This window comes from Atractosteus spatula, chromosome 2 (genome assembly GCF_055471065.1).
Source record: "Atractosteus spatula isolate fAtrSpa1 chromosome 2, fAtrSpa1.hap1, whole genome shotgun sequence".
NCBI lineage: Eukaryota > Metazoa > Chordata > Actinopteri > Semionotiformes > Lepisosteidae > Atractosteus > Atractosteus spatula.
The window spans coordinates 23,486,743-23,508,006 of NC_142707.1; the positions used below are offsets into that span (position 1 = coordinate 23,486,743).

General features: G+C 38.0%; 2 protein-coding genes across 6 annotated transcripts in view; both read left to right on the forward strand.

The window, feature by feature from the left end:
* ccdc28a (coiled-coil domain containing 28A) lies at positions 1–6,636 on the forward strand. 5 transcript variants are annotated; one of them, XM_088909574.1, is made up of 6 exons: positions 1–93; positions 593–781; positions 2,216–2,379; positions 2,831–2,985; positions 3,945–3,967; positions 4,679–6,636. In XM_088909574.1, exons 2-6 carry the CDS (start codon positions 627–629, stop codon positions 4,731–4,733), a joined length of 552 nt encoding a protein of 183 aa, XP_088765700.1. In that variant the 5' UTR covers positions 1–93; positions 593–626; the 3' UTR covers positions 4,734–6,636. The 5 variants fall into 5 exon arrangements, with proteins under 5 accessions (XP_088765700.1, XP_088765702.1, XP_088765704.1 ...); XM_088909576.1 differs by having other exon boundaries at positions 4–75; XM_088909578.1 differs by having other exon boundaries at positions 6–93; positions 2,831–2,946; positions 4,679–5,671.
* A 1,878-nt stretch (positions 6,637–8,514) lies between these two features.
* ect2l (epithelial cell transforming 2 like) overlaps positions 8,515–21,264 on the forward strand; it is a 29,569-nt gene continuing 16,819 nt past the window's right edge. The window contains exons 1-10 of the mRNA XM_088905945.1: positions 8,515–8,715; positions 11,672–11,784; positions 12,468–12,630; positions 12,837–13,089; positions 13,839–13,969; positions 14,934–15,040; positions 16,022–16,154; positions 16,676–16,844; positions 17,664–17,783; positions 19,351–19,443. Coding sequence (XP_088762071.1) covers positions 8,521–8,715; positions 11,672–11,784; positions 12,468–12,630; positions 12,837–13,089; positions 13,839–13,969; positions 14,934–15,040; positions 16,022–16,154; positions 16,676–16,844; positions 17,664–17,783; positions 19,351–19,443 — 1,477 coding nt within the window. The 5' untranslated portion in view covers positions 8,515–8,520. The remainder of the gene's footprint in view (positions 8,716–11,671; positions 11,785–12,467; positions 12,631–12,836; positions 13,090–13,838; positions 13,970–14,933; positions 15,041–16,021; positions 16,155–16,675; positions 16,845–17,663; positions 17,784–19,350; positions 19,444–21,264) is intronic.

The following is a 21,264-nucleotide window of genomic DNA, read 5'->3' on the forward strand; positions in this document are numbered from 1 at the left end:
CCTGACTGTACGGCGGCGAGGTAGTGTTGGACGTTGCAGAAACATACGGAAGAGGAATGTGAAAAACCAAGAAAAGTATATATTTATAATCAGGTACCTGTCTTGGGGCAGATAGAAAGATATGCCATGATCACGAGAATGTAACAGAAATGTATGCATATTTTCATACTCCATTAATTGATGTGGTTAGAGACGAAGTTTGATGGATGTCAAAACGTAGTTTTTTCTACTCTTTTTCCCTTTAGCGACGTTTTGTTTCTGTTATGTGTACGTTATATTGTTTAAAGTTAATATTTTTGTATTTCGTTTTCATACAGTAAATTACACGTAACTATATGTTGTACAGTCTCGGTTGACATGCCTCTCGAGTCTTGTTATTTGCTATGGTTGGGTAACTTGCTTAGCTGTAGAAATGTGCTTAACAGTAGATCTTTAAAGTAGGATTAAGGTTGGTGTTGGTATTTACTGCCTACTCGGTGCGTCACTTTGCAAGTACGTCGACATCCTTTTTTTTTGTTTTGCTGTGTGGATCCGCAACTGTGTCATCTGTACAACAGCATCTCTCTTGATCATCTGTGTCGTTGTCTTTCAGGCAGGTGGGAGCTGTGCAATATTAGAGCGACCAAATGGAGGAAAAGAAGTTAAAACGAAAAAGCCCGAGAACATCCACAACCCAATCGGCCCCGGCCGTCAACAGCCGGAAAATTGGCGTGTCCTCTGGTAGGAACATAGGGTTTTCTAACATGGGAGCACACTCCAGCCAAAAATCTAGGACTCGAAGGTACAGTATGCCTGCGATTTTTCAATTTTGAAGAGGTTTTCCAGAGTCAAAATATGGGAGGGTAAGGTCCTTCACTGAAATAAATTACATATACCACTTAAGCGATACTGTATTGGATTTATAATGTCTACACATTTAAAATATTCTGTTTCACCTATATTTATTTCACTGTGTCATCATGATAATGAGGTATCAATGTATGCTTTGGCTTTTCCTTCAATTTAAAGGGATACCGATCCTTTGTTCCTCTTACTTTGCTTGATAAAATGTCACTCACTGCCACCTGATTGTAGAGAGCTCTAGGGTACTGAGAAAACAATATAAAAATTAAAGACTGGGGTAGTTGGCTGCACTTAAAGTTATTGAACAGGTGTTCTTTTTTTGGAGTTCTGTAAAAGGCTATTGAATAGCCACAGAATACATAAACAAATTATCCTTAAACATGGATGACACCTTCTCTCAAGAAGACTTGTTTTCTTTTTAGGGTTTCTCTTTTCATTTTCAGATTTTAGCTTTTCATACTGTACCTGTCCTACAGGTCTGTTTCGTTTGGACAATCTTTCCCGCTTGCTCTGTTCTTTGTTATATGCTTTATGTGCCAGTCACCTTCCTTCCACCTGTCTCCCTCACACCTAAGAATTCCATTTCAGAATGGGATTAAAGTTTGCAGTGAAAGCACATCATTTTTAATTAGACTCCTGTGAGCAGAATGGGACAGGCAGTGTGAAAAACAACCGGTAGCTCTGTACAATGTGACCACTGTTTTTGTGTGAGGTCCTGAAGGGTAAATGTTCTTTAACATGTGGCATATTTGTCCAGATTAAGGAAATGCCAAAAGAGAAATAATTGATCATTTGAAAGAAAAAATACTTTAAAATGTTTTGGGCTCTTCTGATTAGTGCCTCAGTTGTTCTGGAAGATTCTTTTGGGTCTTCATGATTGAATCTTTGCTTGAAATTCACTACCTGACACAGGGACCTTATAGACAGACGAATTTATTCTGAAATCATGTGAATGATGATACATGGAGGGCATTCAGTTGTGTGACTTTTCAAAAATAATTTTGTGTTCCTGAACAAATTTTCGTTTACCATAGGAAAGGGGAAGAATACTTAGAAAACATATTTTAGTATTTGATATTTTTGCAATTTATTCTGATATTTAAATTGTTTCACCCATAAAAGTGTTTAATATAACCATATACATTTTTAATAAAAATATTTTGAAAAAATTGTGTAATTCAGAAAAATGAAATCACTGGAGGGGAGTGAAATTATTTGCAAGGCACTGTGGTGTCCATATGAGATCATAGTTTGAGGTGATGTGTAATGTTACATTATTGCTAAATTTTATGCTTTATGTAGTTTTTCAGGGTGAAGATTACAAGTGGATAAGTAAATCTGAGTTTTCACAGAAAACGGCTTTTTTTTTCAGGGGTGTGAAAGACAAGTCTAGGCTGCAAGGCTCATCAGGAAAAAATACTCAGTCCGCCCCTATCCAGCATTCCTTCTTAACCGATGTGTCTGATGTCCAGGAGATGGAGAAGGGTCTGCTGAGTCTCCTCAATGACTTCCACTCTGGGAAGCTGCAAGCCTTTGGTATGATCAGAGTTGAAGAGCGTTTTAATGGTGACACTCTTTAGGAGAACCCATATAAAAATCTTTAGAAACTAAGACTACAGTCATTTATTTTTTTGGTAAATGTGTGACTCAACCGGTAAAGGCATTTTCCTGGACACAGGTTGAGCTCTATAATCCAGGCCTTATATGGGTCATGTCTAAAGTCAGCTGTGATCAGGACTCCCCATGCAGCTGCTCACAATTAGCAGAGCACCACCAAGGGCAGGGTGAGAGTAGTCCTCCTGGGCATCTTGGCTGTCAGCAAAACAAAATGATACTGATTCAGTGGCTTGTAAGTGCCCGGCCCTTCTCAAGACTTGTAGTGGAATAGGGAATTACAGTATATTGAAGGTTTGCACTGGTTAGAAAAAACTAGATAGTTGAGCACCCTTGGAGTTAACATCCATCCTCCTGCCTCTCTCCCCTCCAGGTAATGAGTGTTCTATTGATCAGATGGAGCACGTGCGAGAGATGCAGGAGAAATTGGCACGTCTACACTTTGACCTCTACGGGGAGGTGGATGAGATGCCTGAGGACCAAAAAAAGGTTGCCAGTGACTCAAACTTGGATAAATTACTATTGAACGTTAGTAGTTTTTAAATTTCTATTTAAAAACCACATGTCTATAATGATTTTGGGGTATGACGTTATTTCTAGCATCACATAATTACTTGTGAAAATTACTTGTGTGTTTCAATGCTGTGTTCCATCCACACAAAATGTTTTTATGTGCAGTAGTATAGGAATCAAGGCTGCCTGGGTGAATAATTAATTTAATCCCTAAGTACTTTTTCAGTTGGAATTACATTTTTTTAGTGTACTTTGTTGACATCTTGTGTAACGTTAAAAGTTAAAAACACTGCACTCATTATAAATCTGTTGGATTTAACATTTATTCAAGTTAATGTGTGCTAAAATGAAGATGTATATTAAAAGTTTGAAGTGTATAACTGTCAGGGGTAAGTAGAGATTCACACAGAATGTTCTGAGTGCAACCAGGGATTGGGTTGTGTATAGTCAGAAAGACTTATTTTTCTTATAGATTATTTCCTGACAGCCCATCAGTGTCTCTTGTAAATGATTAGGTAGAGCCATAGACAGAGGCTGTCCATGAAATCTGAAACGCTTCTTTTTTTCTCTGCTACTACTAACCCAGTACAGAGAGCAGAAAGAGATGCCTATATTGATTCTCATAGTATTGTGGAGGAATTTGAATTTGAGTTCTTAAGCAGCACAATATTTTTACTCGGTTATTGTGTACGTACAGTATATGTATACAACTATGGTATAATACAGTAATACTATATTATTTTAATAGTGTTTAAGTGCCTTTATAAATAATTCTTTTCTTTTTTAATATTTAAAAGTAAATGGGAAAAACCTTTATTCATACTTAATTGCATTAACTATCACTTGTGACTTTAAGTTGTTCCTTTACAATCACTTTATGATATATTAACTTAGATGTAGTGTTTAAAATATTTCAGCAAAATTTTGACTCTCCCTTCTTATATAATTTATAATTATTGTTTGTTTTTTTACAGCTTGAAGAGTTGAGTTCTTCAATGTATCCTTTCCTTATGTGGATGTGAATCAAGTCAGATTGTGTTTTGCCTTTAAACTAGAACCATTTCTTAATGGGTGCAAAGGGATTGCTCCAGTGCCACAGTGTGAACTCTTTAACTACCACAGAAAAGTCCTTGCTGTTACATGTGTTAACCTCTAATAAAAGATAAATGTTTTCCATTTATCTTTTACGCTGTCTTTTTAGAACATTAGAAGGTATTTTTTTAATATGACTCCTACATTCTTTTAACTTTTATGTCTAACAAGTTGCAGATGATAACTGAAGAACCTTATCTTGGAAACCCATTAGTAATTTGGTATTCACAAAAATAGCCGTTTTGCAAAGGAATCAATTTTTGAATATTTAAAGATGAAATACAGAGACTGTAGTCTCCATGAGCCACAAATCAGTTTAACATTTGTGGCTCATGGACATTTGACATTTTCTCATTTTAGGGTTAATGAAAAGATGGTGTAATTCTGTAGTTTATTAATGGAAACCAAGTTTTAGAAAATGAAAATGATCTTACTTTGACACTCATTTTTATGCATGTTGCCAGCTAAAACAAGCACTTTGTCTCTAGGCAAACTGCCCGGTCTACAGTAAATACATTACATAAGCAGATTTCATACAAGAAGAATCCAGCACTTGCTGTTTAAATGCCAAGCATAGAAAAAGTTTTAAATGTAATCCTTAACTTTTTGTTTTCAGACAAAAGCTGAATCTCGCAGACATTCAGGATGTTCCAAAAGCTTCCAACATCTGACGACATATTCATGTCAAGGACTGCCTTTTGAAACGCATCCACAGGAGCTACAGAGCAGTATATTTTGACATATATGTATTCGAATGTTTTTAATTTTAGGATAACTTAAACCAGAAGTGTCTAAATGCTACACTACACTGAAAATTTAAGGTATTTGCTTCTAACCTGTGCAATTTAATTTAATGATCTTAAAAAATGTTACACATCTCTGTTTTATCAGTGACCTTTTTGTAAATATTCTAAAAAAAAGTGTGACTTTTCCATTTTTCAGATTTTTTTTAAACTTGAGGAGTATTGCCAATAAAAGTAAGAAGTGTGCTGTGTACAACTATCTAAGTAATTCCTCTCTGTGTTGTGAAGTATAGTTGGGATTTTCAGGTATCTCTTTTGCAAAATTCTAGACTACTTTTATCTTATTTTGTTATTTTGCTATTTTACTTGAATGTAAGCAACAAACAACAAAAAGAAGCTCAGTTCAAATAGTCTCTGCTTTTCCTTCATTAAGGTTTTTAGACGGTAATGTAGCATTGGTGATTGCTTTGCTCCTTATGATTTTCTAAAGCAAATGTGTCGTTTAAGGGCACAGTGGATCTGGGACTCTGGGTTCAATTCCTGAGGTGCTATTTGTTTGGAGTGTGCCTCTCCACACTGCCAGCCTGTTTTGAAAGTACAACTGTGCCATTTGTGTCATAAGAAATGTTCAGTAAATCTGTGTTCTTTTTAAAAGACTTAAAAGAAGGTTATTATCCCTTGCCGCCTACTTTATGAATGTGCGGGTGAGATGTTGAGGTATTACTTTAGTAACACAGGTAGTTCAGTTACAATACAACAGCAACAAATAGTCTTGAACATATTTAAATTTTAAAAGAATTCGATTTTTGTATGAATTATTAATAGAATTGTAATAAGAGAACAAATATTAAAAGCTATATAAAAAGATAAATGTGTTATTTCTGGGGAAAAGCAAGATTTGTTCTGAATACCTAGATGTCAAGTTCAGCATTTCTTTTAAGTCATGTTCAACAAATAACATTAACATTGTTCATGTGGTCTCCTATGCCATTTCAACACAAGAACAAGAACTGAAAAGATTAATTTACTTCACATGACACATTAAAATAAAATAAAAAAACAGCCACTCAAAGAGGCATTATTTAAATTACTGTAAGAATAGTGAAAAACAACCTTACCTTGCTTGAGTAATGACATTTGCCTAGTCATCAGCATAACTGAAGGCAGCCTGTAAGTGGGAGCCATCTCTTTGGAGAATTAAATGTTTTGCTGCAATAATTAGCAGACTAGTCCTCTCAAAACTGGATACTAGCTCTGTGTAAAAGAAAGATGTCCCATAAGGCAGAGGGCTGGCCTATGAATGACATATCTGTCTGAAAAATAAGAATGCTCACTTTTTAAAGACTGCATTGGCTAAAGAATGGGAAATTCAGGAACAAAAATTGCTTTCACATCAGCATTATAATTATATTTTGCAGTCTAAATGAAAATGATTAGCATGCTAGAATGTCATTTAGGGATAACTTTTAACAGCTGAGAGATGAATTTACCATTTTCTGCGAGCCATGGAACACTTCATGTGTTGGCAGAGAGAGCGTTGGAGTGTTATATTCACTTATTAATGCCTTTTTGCCCTCAATAATGTCTGTGGAGACTTTGTGGTGAGAGTTGTGCTAACTATGCGTTGTTTAAGCTACGGCTTGGGGCAGTGGACGTGATAACGTGGGGAGGAATTTCTTTAAATGCCTTACCGAGGACAACCTTGGTGCTCAGTGCTATATGGATAATACCTTTTCCTGCAAGCCAATCTAATTTCCCAACAGGACAATTCGGGATTACACCCTGCTAGGATTAAAACAGCATGTTTTCAATAAAGCGATGTCTGCCAATGTCTGTCATGCTGTGACCAGTTTTTTCCTGACCTGAAAACAGATTATGTGTGGGATCTACTTGACAATGCTATTTAACTGGACACAGCCATTACAAATCAAATCATTTCTTGCTGATTTGATGTTTGGCTCATAACTTACATTGATGGATACAGCCTCAGTAATGTAGGCATTTGTTATGCCTTTCCTGATAGTAATCGTGAATTTTCAGAGCAGAGGAAAAGACGTGAGTAATTTCTAAAAACACTGCATTAAATGCACAATTCCACTATTCTTTTCTTACTAAAAAGGGGTTTTACAGTTAACACTTTCTATAAATACTAAATCTAGTTCAGTTTATTGTCATATGCACAAGTGCTATGAAATGCTTATTTGCATTTATGCTCCAATACAAAGACATTGAGAGAACACCAAAAACATAAAACACAGAACAGTAGCAGCAACAGCAAGTTTAATAACTCTGGTACACAGTGTCTGTCGGCCGTAAGCGTTACACTCTCCCCCGCTTAAATCGCCGTCCCCGGCGAAGGGCTATTCCACCCCGCTTCTGACACCAATGTAACGCAACGGGGGCTCTGGCGGGCGCCCTTGCCGCATCAGGTCGGCCCCACACTGTCCAGGGCTCGAACCCGGGACTTCCGCGTCTCTCTGCAGCGACCTAGCCCCGTGAGCTAAAGACAGATCTCCCTACAGCCCAGTAGCTGTAGTCCTGCTATCACAGGGAAGGGCGGTGACGTCACCTGCTCTGGTACGCCGGCTCTTACACAGTGTCTGTCGGCCGTAAGCGTTACAATATTAAGTCACATTAAGACCGGTTAAATGTTGCGTGTTATATATTTTTTTTATTAAGTTAATTAACTATTAAGCTAAGATCCAATGACAGACCCCCTACCATGTTTACAGAAGGCCAAAGCCAAATCAAACGAGAACTACCATTACGCCCAATCAACTCTTTTATGTTATTCTTGTTACAAAATATGTACTGTTTTTTAAAGAACAATATTTGCTTGTCCACAGCGTATAAAAGGAAAAAAAGGAAAAGTCACATACTAGTCACCGTAGCTTCTTTAGTTTATCTCGAAAAAAAAACTTTTACGGTCTGGCCTTCTTTCAGCTCGCCTTAGTAACAGGATCGTGTTCACATGTTGCTATTTTGTTTCTACGGAGACATGAATCGCCTCTTAAATGCCCCGTAGCCTGAATCAAAGGGCGAAGAAATTCGACGAGAAGTTTAATCCGAGGTAAACGGATACAGTCCTCTTTTCTGTTATACTATTTTCAATTTGCAAATATGTCATTAGTTATATTTTCAAAAACTAAACAGATCTGCTTTTAAAAATGTAGTATTTTAATCACGTTGATATACTGTCATTGATACACTTTTACATTTCAGGTTTAGTCCTATAAAAATAAAGTTAAAGATTAATATTCCTTAATTCAAAAGCTTGCAGTTTCCGATTAATGGTTCTTCTTCGGCTAATTCACTTACCGTCTGTTTACTGAATCATTGCCATCTGAAATTATAACACTACCCTCTGAAAGGTTATGCATGCAATCCACTGCAGTTTGTTACATTCCTTCAGAAAGACGGTATTACGACAGAAATGTAAAAATGTTATATCGAGGAGCAAGTGCTTTTTCTGGATTTTCTTGAGCCACTCGCCTACTCTGCAATTTAACACCATGATTGAGATACACGGTAAAAAACGAGACCGCAGTTGCTTACTCCGCGAAAGCAATCAGTACTGAATAGTTCACCTTATGGTTTCTATTAGTTGCTTTGGATGAAATTGCCTATTTTAAACTCTTCCCAGCATGACCTTTATACAGTACATGTACAGTAATTGTTTATGTGTTGTGCTCAATCCATCTAGTTTACACTTAGAATGAAACATCTGGACATGGACACAGTTTCGAGCTCAGCGCTGAAATCCAGGGTAAGGTCAAGTCCACACACTGTGAAGAAATGGCAGTTAGCCAGTATTGACTTCCACCCTGCCATAACTGAGAGGCTACTGACAACCACAGAGACCAGATTTAGCACCTGGACCCCCATCGCCAACAAGATATCCAATCAACAGGTAAGGGAGTTCACTGCTTGTATGCTCTTAGACAGTTTTTACATGGCACATCCTCACTTTTGGTATGTACTGCTTACATTGTGTCACCATATGGTAGAGTTCTTCACCAAGAACTAATCCTACACCACCTCACAGGAGAGTATAATTGATAGTACATATATGAGTTTATATTTTTATTGTACTAGCAGGGCTAATAATTTATGATTTAGAATGCTTCTGTTATCTCTTGAGACACTTCAACCATCATAAAACTCTAGACCTATAGTGAAATAAAGATTTTCCCCAACTTCTGATTGAAATATCCAGCTAAATAAGCTGATGAAACTGGAATGAACTGATCAACAAGGTTGTAGCCTGTCCTGTGCACAATGTATAAATACTATAAGTTTAATTCTTGGCTGACTTGGTGACCTCTTCAACACTGTTATATTGTGTGTGATTAAATGTGACTGATCAAAAATTAATGAAGGACAGATTAAAAAAAGTGGAAATGAGTCATTTTAATCTCCTATTGTCTGAGCTGGAAAGAGAAACGTTTTGTATGGTATAGGGGCATTAGGAAAATTATTTTGGATGGTTATCCAATTGTTTTCAGTGCCAAGTCAAAATAAATCAAGTTAAATTTCTGTCTTATTTGGTAAACTACAAATAATGGATGATGTAGGCATATTTTCATAAACTCTCATGCAGTTCCATATTTTATTATTCATATGTTAGCTAAGCCATGACACTGTAGAAAGTCACCAAATTAGGTTTTTGATACTTATGATGAAGGGATATCACACTAATGCCTTTCTTTTGGAATTCAAATGTTATTTGTGCACCTTCATATACTGTATCTCTGATTGGTGACTTTCATAAAAAGGAATTAACGTGGTAGGGCAGAGTGGTGTGGTAATTCACACAGCTTCTTCGCAGGGCCAGGTTCTGAGTTTTAGTTCCAGCCTTGGGTGTCTGCCTGTGTGGAGTTTGCATGCTCTCCCTGAGTTTGTGTGGGTCTTTACGTGGTGCTCTGGTGTTGACCCACCACGGAATGGAGTGCTTGTTAGATGTCATTGGTTATTCCCAATGCTTCTGGGCTAAGCTCAGGTCTGCTTTGGGCCTTGCTACGGGAGCAGCTGGTTTCTGGAAATGAGTGGATGAAGGAATAAAAACAAGGATAAAACCAACTGTGTAAATTAGGTGCAATTAGAAAACAGGTTTTCTTTCTTAATATGCTGTGCTGAGAGTTCTTTGTGCAGCATCCTACTATGAAAATGTAAATGATAAGTTGTGCTTCATTTTTGAGTTCAGCTGACTCATACAACACATCACTTTCATTTAACCAGGTGGGTAGCTGCGTCAGCATGCGTAGGCTGCAAAGGAACAAGTAATAGGTTTATTCCATGCTGAAAAAAAGAAGAAAGAGAACGCAACGTTTCGGCCGTGGAGCCTTCTTCAGGTGAGCCTGAAGAAGGCTCCACGGCCGAAACGTTGTGTTCTCTTTCTTCTTTTTTTTCAGCATGGAATAAACCTATACCTTGTTACTTTCAATAACCGCCTATCTACAGTAATTCAGGGTCACAGCAGACCGGAGTGTTACACTGCCGAAAACCAGGGACTCTTACTGACACAGAACGGCAAAAACTCACCAAGGCACCTAAGTGCCGTAAAGCAGTAACCCCCAAACCAAAAGCGCAACAGCGTCGTAAACCCCAAACGGACGCTGTGCGCGACATGGCACGGAGTCTACCCAGGGAAACAGTCTGTCCATCGCAGGGCACACACAGAGACAAACACACACACACTCACTCTGTGGCCAATTTCACAATTAACCTACCAGCATGTCTTTGGACTATGGGAGGAAACCAGAGCACCTGGAGGAAACCCAAGCGAACACGGGGAGAACATTCAAACTCCATGCAGAGAGCACAGCAGGAATTGAACTTGGGGCTCCAGTACTATGAGGCTTTAATCCTAACCACTGTACCTCCATGCCACCCTAATGCTAAAGTCCAAAATAAGGTTATTTTAACATAAATATGAGAATGTTTACTACTATTCTTGGCAATGCCTCTAACAAAATGTAGAATGCTTGTGCAGATACTGTATATGTCAAAGAGTGGGAAGACATGAAGGAAAATATATGGGTTTGTGAAGTTACTGTAAATCAGGAGTCTTCATTTCTTGTGTACGGAAGCTATGTGGGCTTTAATGGTTTTAATTCCACCTGAGTGGAACCCTAACCAGTGTTCATTAGTCTTAGTCAAAGTAACCTTTACCCTTACCCCCTTTTTAAAACATCTATTATAAGTGAAGGATCAAGGCCTTTTAAAAAACCTGCATTTGAAGCATTTATGCTTTTAAATGCATAAAGTTAGAGAAACATAATTTCATTTTATCAAAGCTATATTGCCAGACCTTGAAGTCCAATCTTTAAAACTAATTTAACACCATTTTCCTACAGTGACAGATGTGTTTCAGAACCATAGACAGCGTCAACACATCTATTGCTGTCTTATTATCTATTATTGCCAGTGCACTCTCCCTGAATGCTCCCTTGTCAAGCAATTTTCTTGACTTTATTGTTAATGGTTTTCAATGATATAAACTAGTAAGCAGGCAGATTGAAGAGCTGTGTGTGATAGAACATCAATAAAAATGTCTGAATTTCTTACCATAAACCTACTAGATATATTACACTCAAACAGTAGTCAAGTACTAGTCCTTTGAAACCTTTCCAACTGTAGACTTTAAATCCATGCTACAACAAGCTTAGTTTCTATATTTGCCTTAATAACCAGTTAATCAATTAATCCTACAATGAATAGTATTTGATCGAATTTGGTCAAACGTATTAACATGCCATACTTTAATTCAGTCTTCAGTCTGAACTGACAAATGTAAAATGTTAAGGATTCAGTTTTTTACAGTTCCTTTAATGAGTTGTCTGTCTAAATTCATATTGCCTCCTCAGCTTTTTCAGGAAAGGCTGAATCTCATTCTCCACTGGTTTGACTTGTGGACTGACCATCAGAGGAAACAGTTTATTCATACTGTGCTGATGAGGTGTTCGAAATCTCAACTCAAGTACGTGATCCACTGATTTATTCTGTTTGTTTTAACTATCCTTGGGTCATACTAATGTGATTGGGATAGCTGCTTTTAAATCTAAACTTTTGGTACATAGTTTTTTTTAATTATGAACTTTTGAAATCGAACTGATTAAAGCATTAAAATGAAGTGTTTATCAAAATGCTGACAAATACCGGTACTTTAAAATAAAACCTGGAAAGTTATTAACTATGATTTTTTATTGTACATAGGTTTATGAAATTGTAGAAATCTGGACAATAGAAAGCAAAACTTGAAAGTCTCTTAGATGAAAATATGTAGCCAATGGTTATGAGTATAACAATGTTTTTTAAACCTAGTTGTTAAGCCCATTCGCTGTTTTGGAATGAAGTGTAAAAACCTTTAGTATATGTTTTTATAAGACTGTATTTTGTGCAAAAATGAAAATGAAATAGACAAACATACAAAGTTAATATTGTGTGTGAATTGCCAGATGTATGAATCTGAATTGCCAGTATTGTTTGGTATTCAGACAGACTTTTGAACTAATGAAGGTCTGTTCCAGAGGCAAGCATGCAATCATGCAGCACCAATGTTTTCTGATAGTACCCTCATACAGCATGTACAGTCTGCCATTCTGACAGACAGATGTAATCACCTGTTACACTGCAATGTGTCTGTCCACATTCTTCCTTCAGGTTCACAAGGGACTGGTTCACAGAGGTTGTTCCTGTTACCAACCTGGACTTCACATCTGTCCTACCACGCTGCATCTCCCTCTACATCCTCTCTTTCCTCAATCCTAAGGAGCTGTCCCAGGCTGCCCAAGTCAGCTGGCATTGGAAGTTCTTGGCTGAACAGGTTAGGTGACCATTGGTCTCCCTCTGGCTGGTATTACCACAGAGTAATAAGGTTGTCCAGACCAGATGAAACCAAGCTTCTGAAGGTTGTTAATCATAGTTTCTGTCTTGCTCAGGACTGATGTGGTGTTTCCTGGCCACAATTAAATTGACGTTCTTAAAAAAGTACAGTATAAGTGGAATCTAAGCCATTCTCTGTTGTTCCAGGATTGTTTATGGATGCCTAAATGTGTGAGGCATGGCTGGTTCCTGCCCTACAGCCCCTCAGACAATGAATATGGTGCCTGGAAGAGACACTACATAGCCTGTGTCATGGATCTGGACTACTTGACACCCCGTGAGGCTGCAGACATCTATGGGACTCTGAATGAGCCAAAGGAAGAGGCAGAAGAGCTGGAAGAAAGACTAAGGGAACGCATGATAAGGAAAAAGATACGGGAGAAAGTGACAGAGTATAAAAGTGAGTGATGCTTTCAGCAGTGCTGGAAAGGTTGCTTAACCATTTAACTGCAATTATTTCTGAACTGTAATTATTTCCTTATTATTGAGTTTCTTAAAAAACCCAAAGCAGGCTTTTTAATTGATAGTGTAGAAAACTGATTTTTCCATATACTGCTGTAAAGTGACAAACTTTGAAATTAATAATCTGGGCGACTGTTGTGCAGCAGTCTGTTCAGGTTGGATGTGCCTACAGTAGATCCAGTTCCCCCCATCCGAATATTGTGGGGTTTTTGTATTTATTCTTGAAGGCAATAAGATGCCTATTTTAATATTATTTAAGTAGACTTACAAACATTAAATCTTCTCCTGATATGTACCCAGCTTGTTTAGTAAGAAGTTTTATAATATCATGCTCCGGCCTGGTCCTATAGGTTATAGGTTCAGTTATGTCCAGTGTCAACCAATAGTTCTGCACCCTAAAACATAGAGAGTATCTGTAAACCAGGTTCACTTCTTACTGTACTTTATTGACAGTTGTCTCAAATAAGAAAGGCAAAATCTTGAGTGAATGAGCAAAACTCTTTAAAATATTTGGTTCTGCAGTAAACCAGAAGCCAATAAACTGTGATCAGGAAGTAAACATCTCATTTCACCTACATAAATGTGTTCAGATGTTATTTTAAATTCAAAAACAGTAATTTTTTAGAGTAGGTCTAAAAATGGATATTTATTCCTCAAATATTTTTCTGTCCATTGTTTAATCTACAGAAGCTTCATTAAAATCAAGACCTGCCTGGCTGAGCAACAGTTGGACTGCAGGGATGTCCAAAGTCCAAAGTGACAAGCTTCAGGCACACCTGAAACAGGAGGGATTAACTGCTGCTCTAGTGCTTTTAGGGGTAGAACACTTCCTTGTGTTTTGAAATCAAAAGATGAAAGACTCAATGCAAATAGCGCTGAAAGAAAAACCTTGTTCGCGTAGCTCAAGGAAGTACTGTAAACCGTCAATTATTAAATTAGTATGGTATATATCTTGCAAATTTAGAAAAGACTGCACACCTTTAGTTTTACATATAGAATTGCAGAAATAAAAGTCAGTGTCTCATATCTGAAGCTTAAATATAAACCGATTGACATTTTTTGCAATAGCTAGGTTTTACACTGCATGACTGAAAAAATAATTTTAATGTCCTTTAAAAAAAAAACTTCTGATAAACAGTGCTGACTTAACTGTAGGTTTATTCACTTGTGTCTCTAAGTCCTAGCCCTGGGGGACCCCTGTGTCTGCTGTTTTTCGCTATGACTAGACCCCTAATTGTCTGTGTTCATTTGCCTGTAACTGATCTGCTCGATTGTTTAGACTTCTCTTCTGTACTCAGTCTTTGGTTTCAGAAATAGTGTATACTATTTCCAAACACTTCAGCATAAAGCACTTTATGCAGTCTCTCCTCAACTTGCTAATTAAGAGTTTGTGCCTTTATTTCTACATAGCTCTTAATAGATGACCAGTTTCTTATGAACGGACACAGGTGGAAACAATAAAGCATCAAAATGTTCCCACAGTGAGCCAGTGTTTTTACCAAATGGTTAAATTTCAGCTCACTCACATAAATGGGTGAAATTGTAACTCAAGAACTGGTAAAGAGAGTCACCAATTTCAGATCCATTATCAAAAAATATGGGGAGAAAATAGAAATATGAAATATTAGAAAATAATAAAACAGAAGCTTGAAATCAATTAATCTGCAATTACAAAACCCATTTGGAGCAAAAACCAGGAAACACCGAGATCCCCCAGGACCTGGACTAGGAACCACTAGACAAGTGCTTAATCCTGTTGTTGTTGGTTGTTCCATTGTGCAGGAGAAGACTCGGTCCCAGTGGTCACTCTCCCAGCTTTTGGCACAGGAAAACCAGGGCACCTTACAGAAACAGCTGTTGGTCACTTCATTAAAGTCATTGCCTAAGAGGTCAGTAGGGCACACGTGCGTACAAACCTGTGAGTGACTTTATGAACCCAGACAGAATAAATGGGATGGATAACAAGATGAAATCTCAGAAAATACCAAACACGTAAAACATGCTTGCAAAAATTCTATATTTAACCCAAACACTCCTCTGTGATTTTATCCACATGACAGCTGTTTACTTCCTGCTGTTGTTGCTGGAGGCCAGTCAAATGTATAGCTTGGGTCATGCTTATAGCAAAGCTGCAATGTTTTTAAATATAAATCTAAATCATCCAAAAACTACACTCAAGAACGTGAATGAATCCAAAATACTATGTTACAATTGGTACTACAGTGCCGTACAACAGACCTTTAATGGTTTTTAATGCTTGAGTGAGGGCGGTTAGCATTGCTGCTTCGCAGTGCTGGGGCCCTGGGTTCAATGCCAGACCCGGGGTGTGGAGTTTGATGTGGGTTTCCTCCGGGCGCTCTGGTGTCCTCCTATAGTCCAAAACCATGCTAGTAGGTTAATTTGCTTCTGGGTAAAATGGCTTTGGTGTGAGTTTGTGTTTGTGCCTGTGTGTCCTATTCTGCCCAGGGCGTACTCTGTCCCATTGCTCGTCAGGATAGGCTCCAGCTCCCCTGCAACCCTATATTGGAGAAACTGTTAGAAAATGGATGGAAGGAAGAGGGGTAGCTGTCTCTTATTCTTGTGTGATCATTCTGAAATGTCACCTTTTATCTTATTTTTATTGTGTGTGTCTGAGCTTCTGGTTGCAAACCTAAAAAGTAATAAATGTCAAAATAATGTGTATAAAGTCATTGCTAAAGCATTATCCATTTGCGAGCAAGCAAATGATGTTCCCTTATTATGTACTGTATTTCTTATAATTTAATTTCAAGTGCTACAATGACAACAATAAAGTTCTATAATATTTACAGTATGAATTCAGATACTTTAATTTATGATAAGCTAAAATAGTAATAATAATACTTTTTTAGGAAAAATGTGTCAAGTGGCAGTCCTTACCCTGTGCCCCCACAAAGAATGAACACAGAGAAAATATGTGGCATCCCACCATGTCACTCTGCACTCCGTGTTCTCCTGGTGTCTTCTAGGGTGCCTGGTTATGAGGTATGAGCCTTCGAAACACTGCCTTACTGGGAATTGTGAACCAGTGCTAACTGGTTTGAGAAAACTGTAGATGCTTCTTCAAACAAACACATTCCTCCATGTTACCATCTTTTTTACAAGCTTTTGTCTTTTAAATTTAAGATTCCATTTTTCCTTTATCGTACGAAAACAGGGAACTTCACTGAAGGTGGCTGAAGTACTGTAAAATGTAATGTACAGCTCTGTTTGTCTTTGACAGAGCAGCTCTACTGCTGCTGTAAATGCATGCAAAAATGTAACTTGACAGATACCTTCATTGAAAAGAATATCACGGAGAATTCGAAATTTCATTTGCATTGAATTATCCTCCAGGAAGGAGACCATTTAAACACGTTTAGAAGACAAATACTAAAAAGAATTGAAAAAAGGAATGAAGGCCAATGTGAAACTGATATGATACAAGCACTAACTGGTAAATGCTTTGACAGTACAATACTTAATGCAGAGTAGTAGATTAATGGAAGGGCTGTTTTTATTTGCAGATGCTTTTATACAGTGCAAAGGTGAGGGTTGTCCCACTGCTTTATGATTACTGTGGCACAACACTGGAAGCTTTGCTGTATAGAGTGGAAGAGGCACTACAAGGGCAGGTCACCCAGAGTGTGGGCATCTTCACAGAGGGGAACCCAGGGGAGATTGCTCTATTACAAGGTGTGTACACACCATCGCTGGCTGATAATAACATCTCTTATGATGTACCTGAATACCTCAAACCTTAAAAATGTTTGTTTATACTCCACAAGTTAATGTAATAAAACTTGCATTGTTATTCTCCTGCTTTTAACAGTGATTTGAAAATAATACTACGCATGAACAGATATCACACCTGTTCTCACCACAGAGTCAATTGTGTCTAAAACATAGATTGCAGACTGTATGACATCAGCTGCACAAATGTTTTGTTAAAAAATTCTGTGCTATGTGCAATTTAACAAATGGAAAATAATTATTGTGGGATCCTAACAAATTGCTTTATTGTAAGTGTATCGGCACCATCCATTTCTAACAATTTCTTCACTAATTATTAAGTGTATTATTGTTTGTTTAACATTATTATCATTTGTTGGTGGTTTCTCTTTATTATACATCCAAGCAGTAAATGGTAGACAACATTTCTTGCAAATTTAAGACATGGAGTGAAGATAATTTCTACAACTTCACATACCTAAATGATTTGTATAAATAAGGACTTAAATCCGGAGACTTAGTTTATTTACTAAAAATACTAACTACCACCTGTGTCCAGAAAGTGCAAAAAAAATGAAACTAGCATGATTCAGAAATAAGCGGAGTAGCTATATAAGCTCTAATTATGCTGGTTGACCTCACCCTTTCTTTGTCCCTTCTCTGCTCACATTCCAGCAGCTGAGGTTTTCTACCTTTTTATCTTTTCTTCTTCCAGCTATTACCAATACATTTATGTCCTGGCTATAAAAAGTAACTGCTAACTACTGTTCTCTTCTTTCTCAGACTGCACAATCACTGAAAGGACTGTTCTGAGCCCTAAGGTGAGAGAATTCTGGGAAAAACTGTCAGGCTATGTGTCAGAGGGAGGCAGTGTGGACATTTTTTTTCCTCTGGCAGTATCAGGTCAGTCCATCCAACTCTCCTTACGTTATGCTTTGGACTCCTGTTCTCAAAAATTGTCATTTTCATGTGCACTTGTGACATGACCTCTGGTATTTTTTTGACACAATCCAATAATCAGTGTACTATACATAAACAGTACCATTTACTTTTCTAAGCAATCACACTTTTATCATTAATGGTATGAATGATCTTTTCAAACAAGTGGATATATCTGTAGAAGAAAATTGCCAGTAAAACAGGAAATGTGACTTTCCTTAGACCCATAAAATACACCTCTTGTTCTAACAGAAGATGAATTGCAGCCTCAGGTAGAGCTAAGAACATAAGAATATTGCAGCAAATGAGAGGACTTTTGCGAGGAGAGGACTAACTTATATGGTTTTCTGTAGCTAATTGATCAAGGGAATCATTTTTCTTTCTTGAAAGAAGCCATGGTTTTAAATTCAACTATATTGCCTTGGCTTATTCCATATTTCCACACCTCTTTGTGTACACAAGTGCTTCCCATTCGTGTTTTTTAAGAAACTCACTTACTGTATGTATTTTATATTCATTACACTTTTGATTTGAGTCCATTCATTTCTCTATGTAACCCAGTATAAAAAGAAAAATTGTCTCTTTTCGTATTTCTGTGCCTCTCTATACATGTTGTTTCTAACTTGTGTGGTCCTGTGTAGCAAATAATATCAGCAAAGTGAAGAGTGTCTAAATTTTCTGTTCCAAGCCTTTTTGAGTGCACAGACCCCTTTCCAGCTTCCAACCATTTTGTGGACCACCATGAACTGATCATGTGTTACAATCTTCTATATAAGAAAATGTAACATACAGTAATAACAAAGAAATAATCTGCACTTGATAAATATTTGATATATACACACCTTAAATTCTGTGAAATCCTAATTCATTTCCTCAACAAATATATTTGTGAAGCTCAGGAGTACATAGACACGACGTATGTATATTCAGTAACAAAATGAGATGGCTGGTGTTTCTCTTACGTCAAAGGCAGGATGTCACATTGGAAAAATGACAGCCCTAAATGTGATTCCACTCCACATTTTTGTTTTCAGCAGATCCCCTGTAATAGCTTTGCAGACCACCAGGGGTCCTCACATCACTAGTTGGGAACTGTTGTACTAGATGTATTATATACCTCATCAATAATACATATTTCCAGATTCCCCGAGGGATTTAAGTTGGCTATGAATAAAATGTAGAAGGAAGGTGTGTTGGCTCAGCCTAGTGTTACTTGTTCTCTGGCGTATTTAAGAGAGTTTGCGCTGGCATAGAACCTATGGAATATTACTCACTGTAGCCAGGACACAAGCCTTGTAGCCTGAAATGATAATCCTGAATCAGTAAGCTTTCAGAGGCCAGAAAAAGGCTGAATGGGAGCTTCTAGTTTTAACCCCTTTTGTTGTTCTACACAATGTGGTTCAGATTTCAATAAAAAGACTGCTCTTTTGAACACATTTGTATGCTCCCCCTTTAGTATATCACAGATTATTTATGAATACTAGCTAATTGCTTTTGTGACTTTATTTTCTGTTTTTTTTTCTCCTTTCAGAGTCAGGAAAGGACATTATCTCCAAAATCTCAACTTTAACAGGACTGGATGTGAGCACACCCATCGGGATTACGACTGGATCATACCATCACAGTGAGCATCTTCAAGTGACCCAGCCGTATGCAGAAAACTTTTGCTGACATGTTTACACTGGTTTTCTACTTAATTAAATTTAAAGTATTGGGTACATATTGAGGTCAATAATTCAGGTTCTTTTATATCAGTAAGTATTTTGCCTTTGTCAAAAATGTATTGTAAAAAACATTGAGTAAAAAGTGTTTATGAATACAGCCTCATTCTTGATAGTTTATACCTATGACAAAGGTTCTAAATGCTTGTTTGTGACTATGTTCTTGAATTCAATAAAAAGTTTGATCCACCTGCTGAAGGCAAATTCCAGGCATGTCACTTAATACAAGGTGGTTCAGTGTTTAAATCAAAATTTCTCTGACCAACATTGTGTGACTGAAAAAGTCACTGAACCTGTTGTCCTTTCATGCCCTAGGCACTGCAAGTTACTTTGCATAAAAAGCATTATCTTACAAACAATGTTATTATTATGGATGGATGGTTTGTGTTTTCTTGAGACTTGTCTGCCCAGTGGAAAATCACATACTTGGTTAGGAATTTGCAGACTAGCAAGTCTGAATTTTGCATTTCAATCTAGGCCTTGGTTCTACTGTATACTTTGAGTCTGGAAAGCTTAACCTGATTTGCAAAGGGTAAAACATTTTGTGTTCCCTATTTTTTTATTCAATTAATCTGGATGAATTCCTGTATGAGGGCTATACAGTTGCTGCCTCACTGGGGCCCTGGGTTCAATTCTGAACCTGGGGTGCTATCTGTCTGGAGTTTACTTGTTCTCCCTGTGTTTGCGTGTGTTTCCTCCCACAGTTCAAACACATTTGTTTTCTATCAAAATTAACTTTATTTCATGAAAAACATCTCACAATAAGTACACGTTCAAAATCATTACAAGTACAAAATTATTAAACTTACATCAATTTAAACCTTTCTTAATCGGGTGATTGTCCATTATAAATGTTGGGGCTGGATTTGCACAATGAAAGAGTCCCTCCAAGCGTTACCGCTTGCTGTCGTCCATGCCTTTTCCCCGTCCCAGCTCTGAAACTGCGGTTGTCCAGTCTTCCGCAGGAGCTCAGGGAACAGGGTTTTTCTCTTTAGTCCCTGTACAGGGCCCAGAGTCCCTTCCAGTAAAAACACATTCTGGTAGGTTAAATCATCTCTTGTCACGAAGCATTCTTTCAGGACCCTATGCAGACAACACAATCCAGAAAGGAGTGAGGAAAACACAGGGAAAAAAGCATGCAAATGGGGCTGGAAGGAAAACAGGGGGCGTGTTCATGGTGCACTGGTGTTCGGGGGAGGTGTGGCTGAGGCAAACAGTCCAAGGGAGTCCGAGGCAAATCCACGAGTGTAGCAAATGTCCAAGACCGGGTAATCCATCCTGACAGACAGAGTTAAAAGCCGGAGCGGGATCCGGCATAGGGTCGGGGGAATAAAAGGGGGGTAACGGGACCAGATGATCCCTAATCCCGGCCCCAGATGGTCAGGACGCCGTTGTGAAGCCTGTCGTCGAGTCGCTCCTGGACTTGCGGGTGGGCGGGCTTCCGGGCGTCAGTTTTCCAAAGCTGAGCCCAGACTGGGAGGAACGTCTGGCTTTTACAGCATGGGGGGCTGGAACCGGAGGCAGGTGTGGGAGATGAGTATAAAACAAGGAAGGGCTGGAGCGTCCTTAAGAGGAGGGGTTTACGATTGTGACACCTCTGGGAAAATTGGCCTTAGGTGTGTCTGTGTTTGTGTCTGTGTGTGTCTGGCGTCCCGTCCAGGGTGTACCCCGCCTTACACCATGGCCTGTTTTCCTAGAAGCCAGTATGTAGCCATAGCCATAAC

Coding starts and splice junctions, on each gene's coding strand:
- ccdc28a (XM_088909574.1), top strand. CDS start 627: ATGGAGGAAAAGAAGTTAAAACGAAAAAGCCCGAGAACATCCACAACC. Junction 782..2,215: donor CAAAAATCTAGGACTCGAAG/GTACAGTATGCC, acceptor TTTTTTTTTCAG/GGGTGTGAAAGACAAGTCTA. Junction 2,380..2,830: donor TGGGAAGCTGCAAGCCTTTG/GTATGATCAGAG, acceptor TCTCCCCTCCAG/GTAATGAGTGTTCTATTGAT.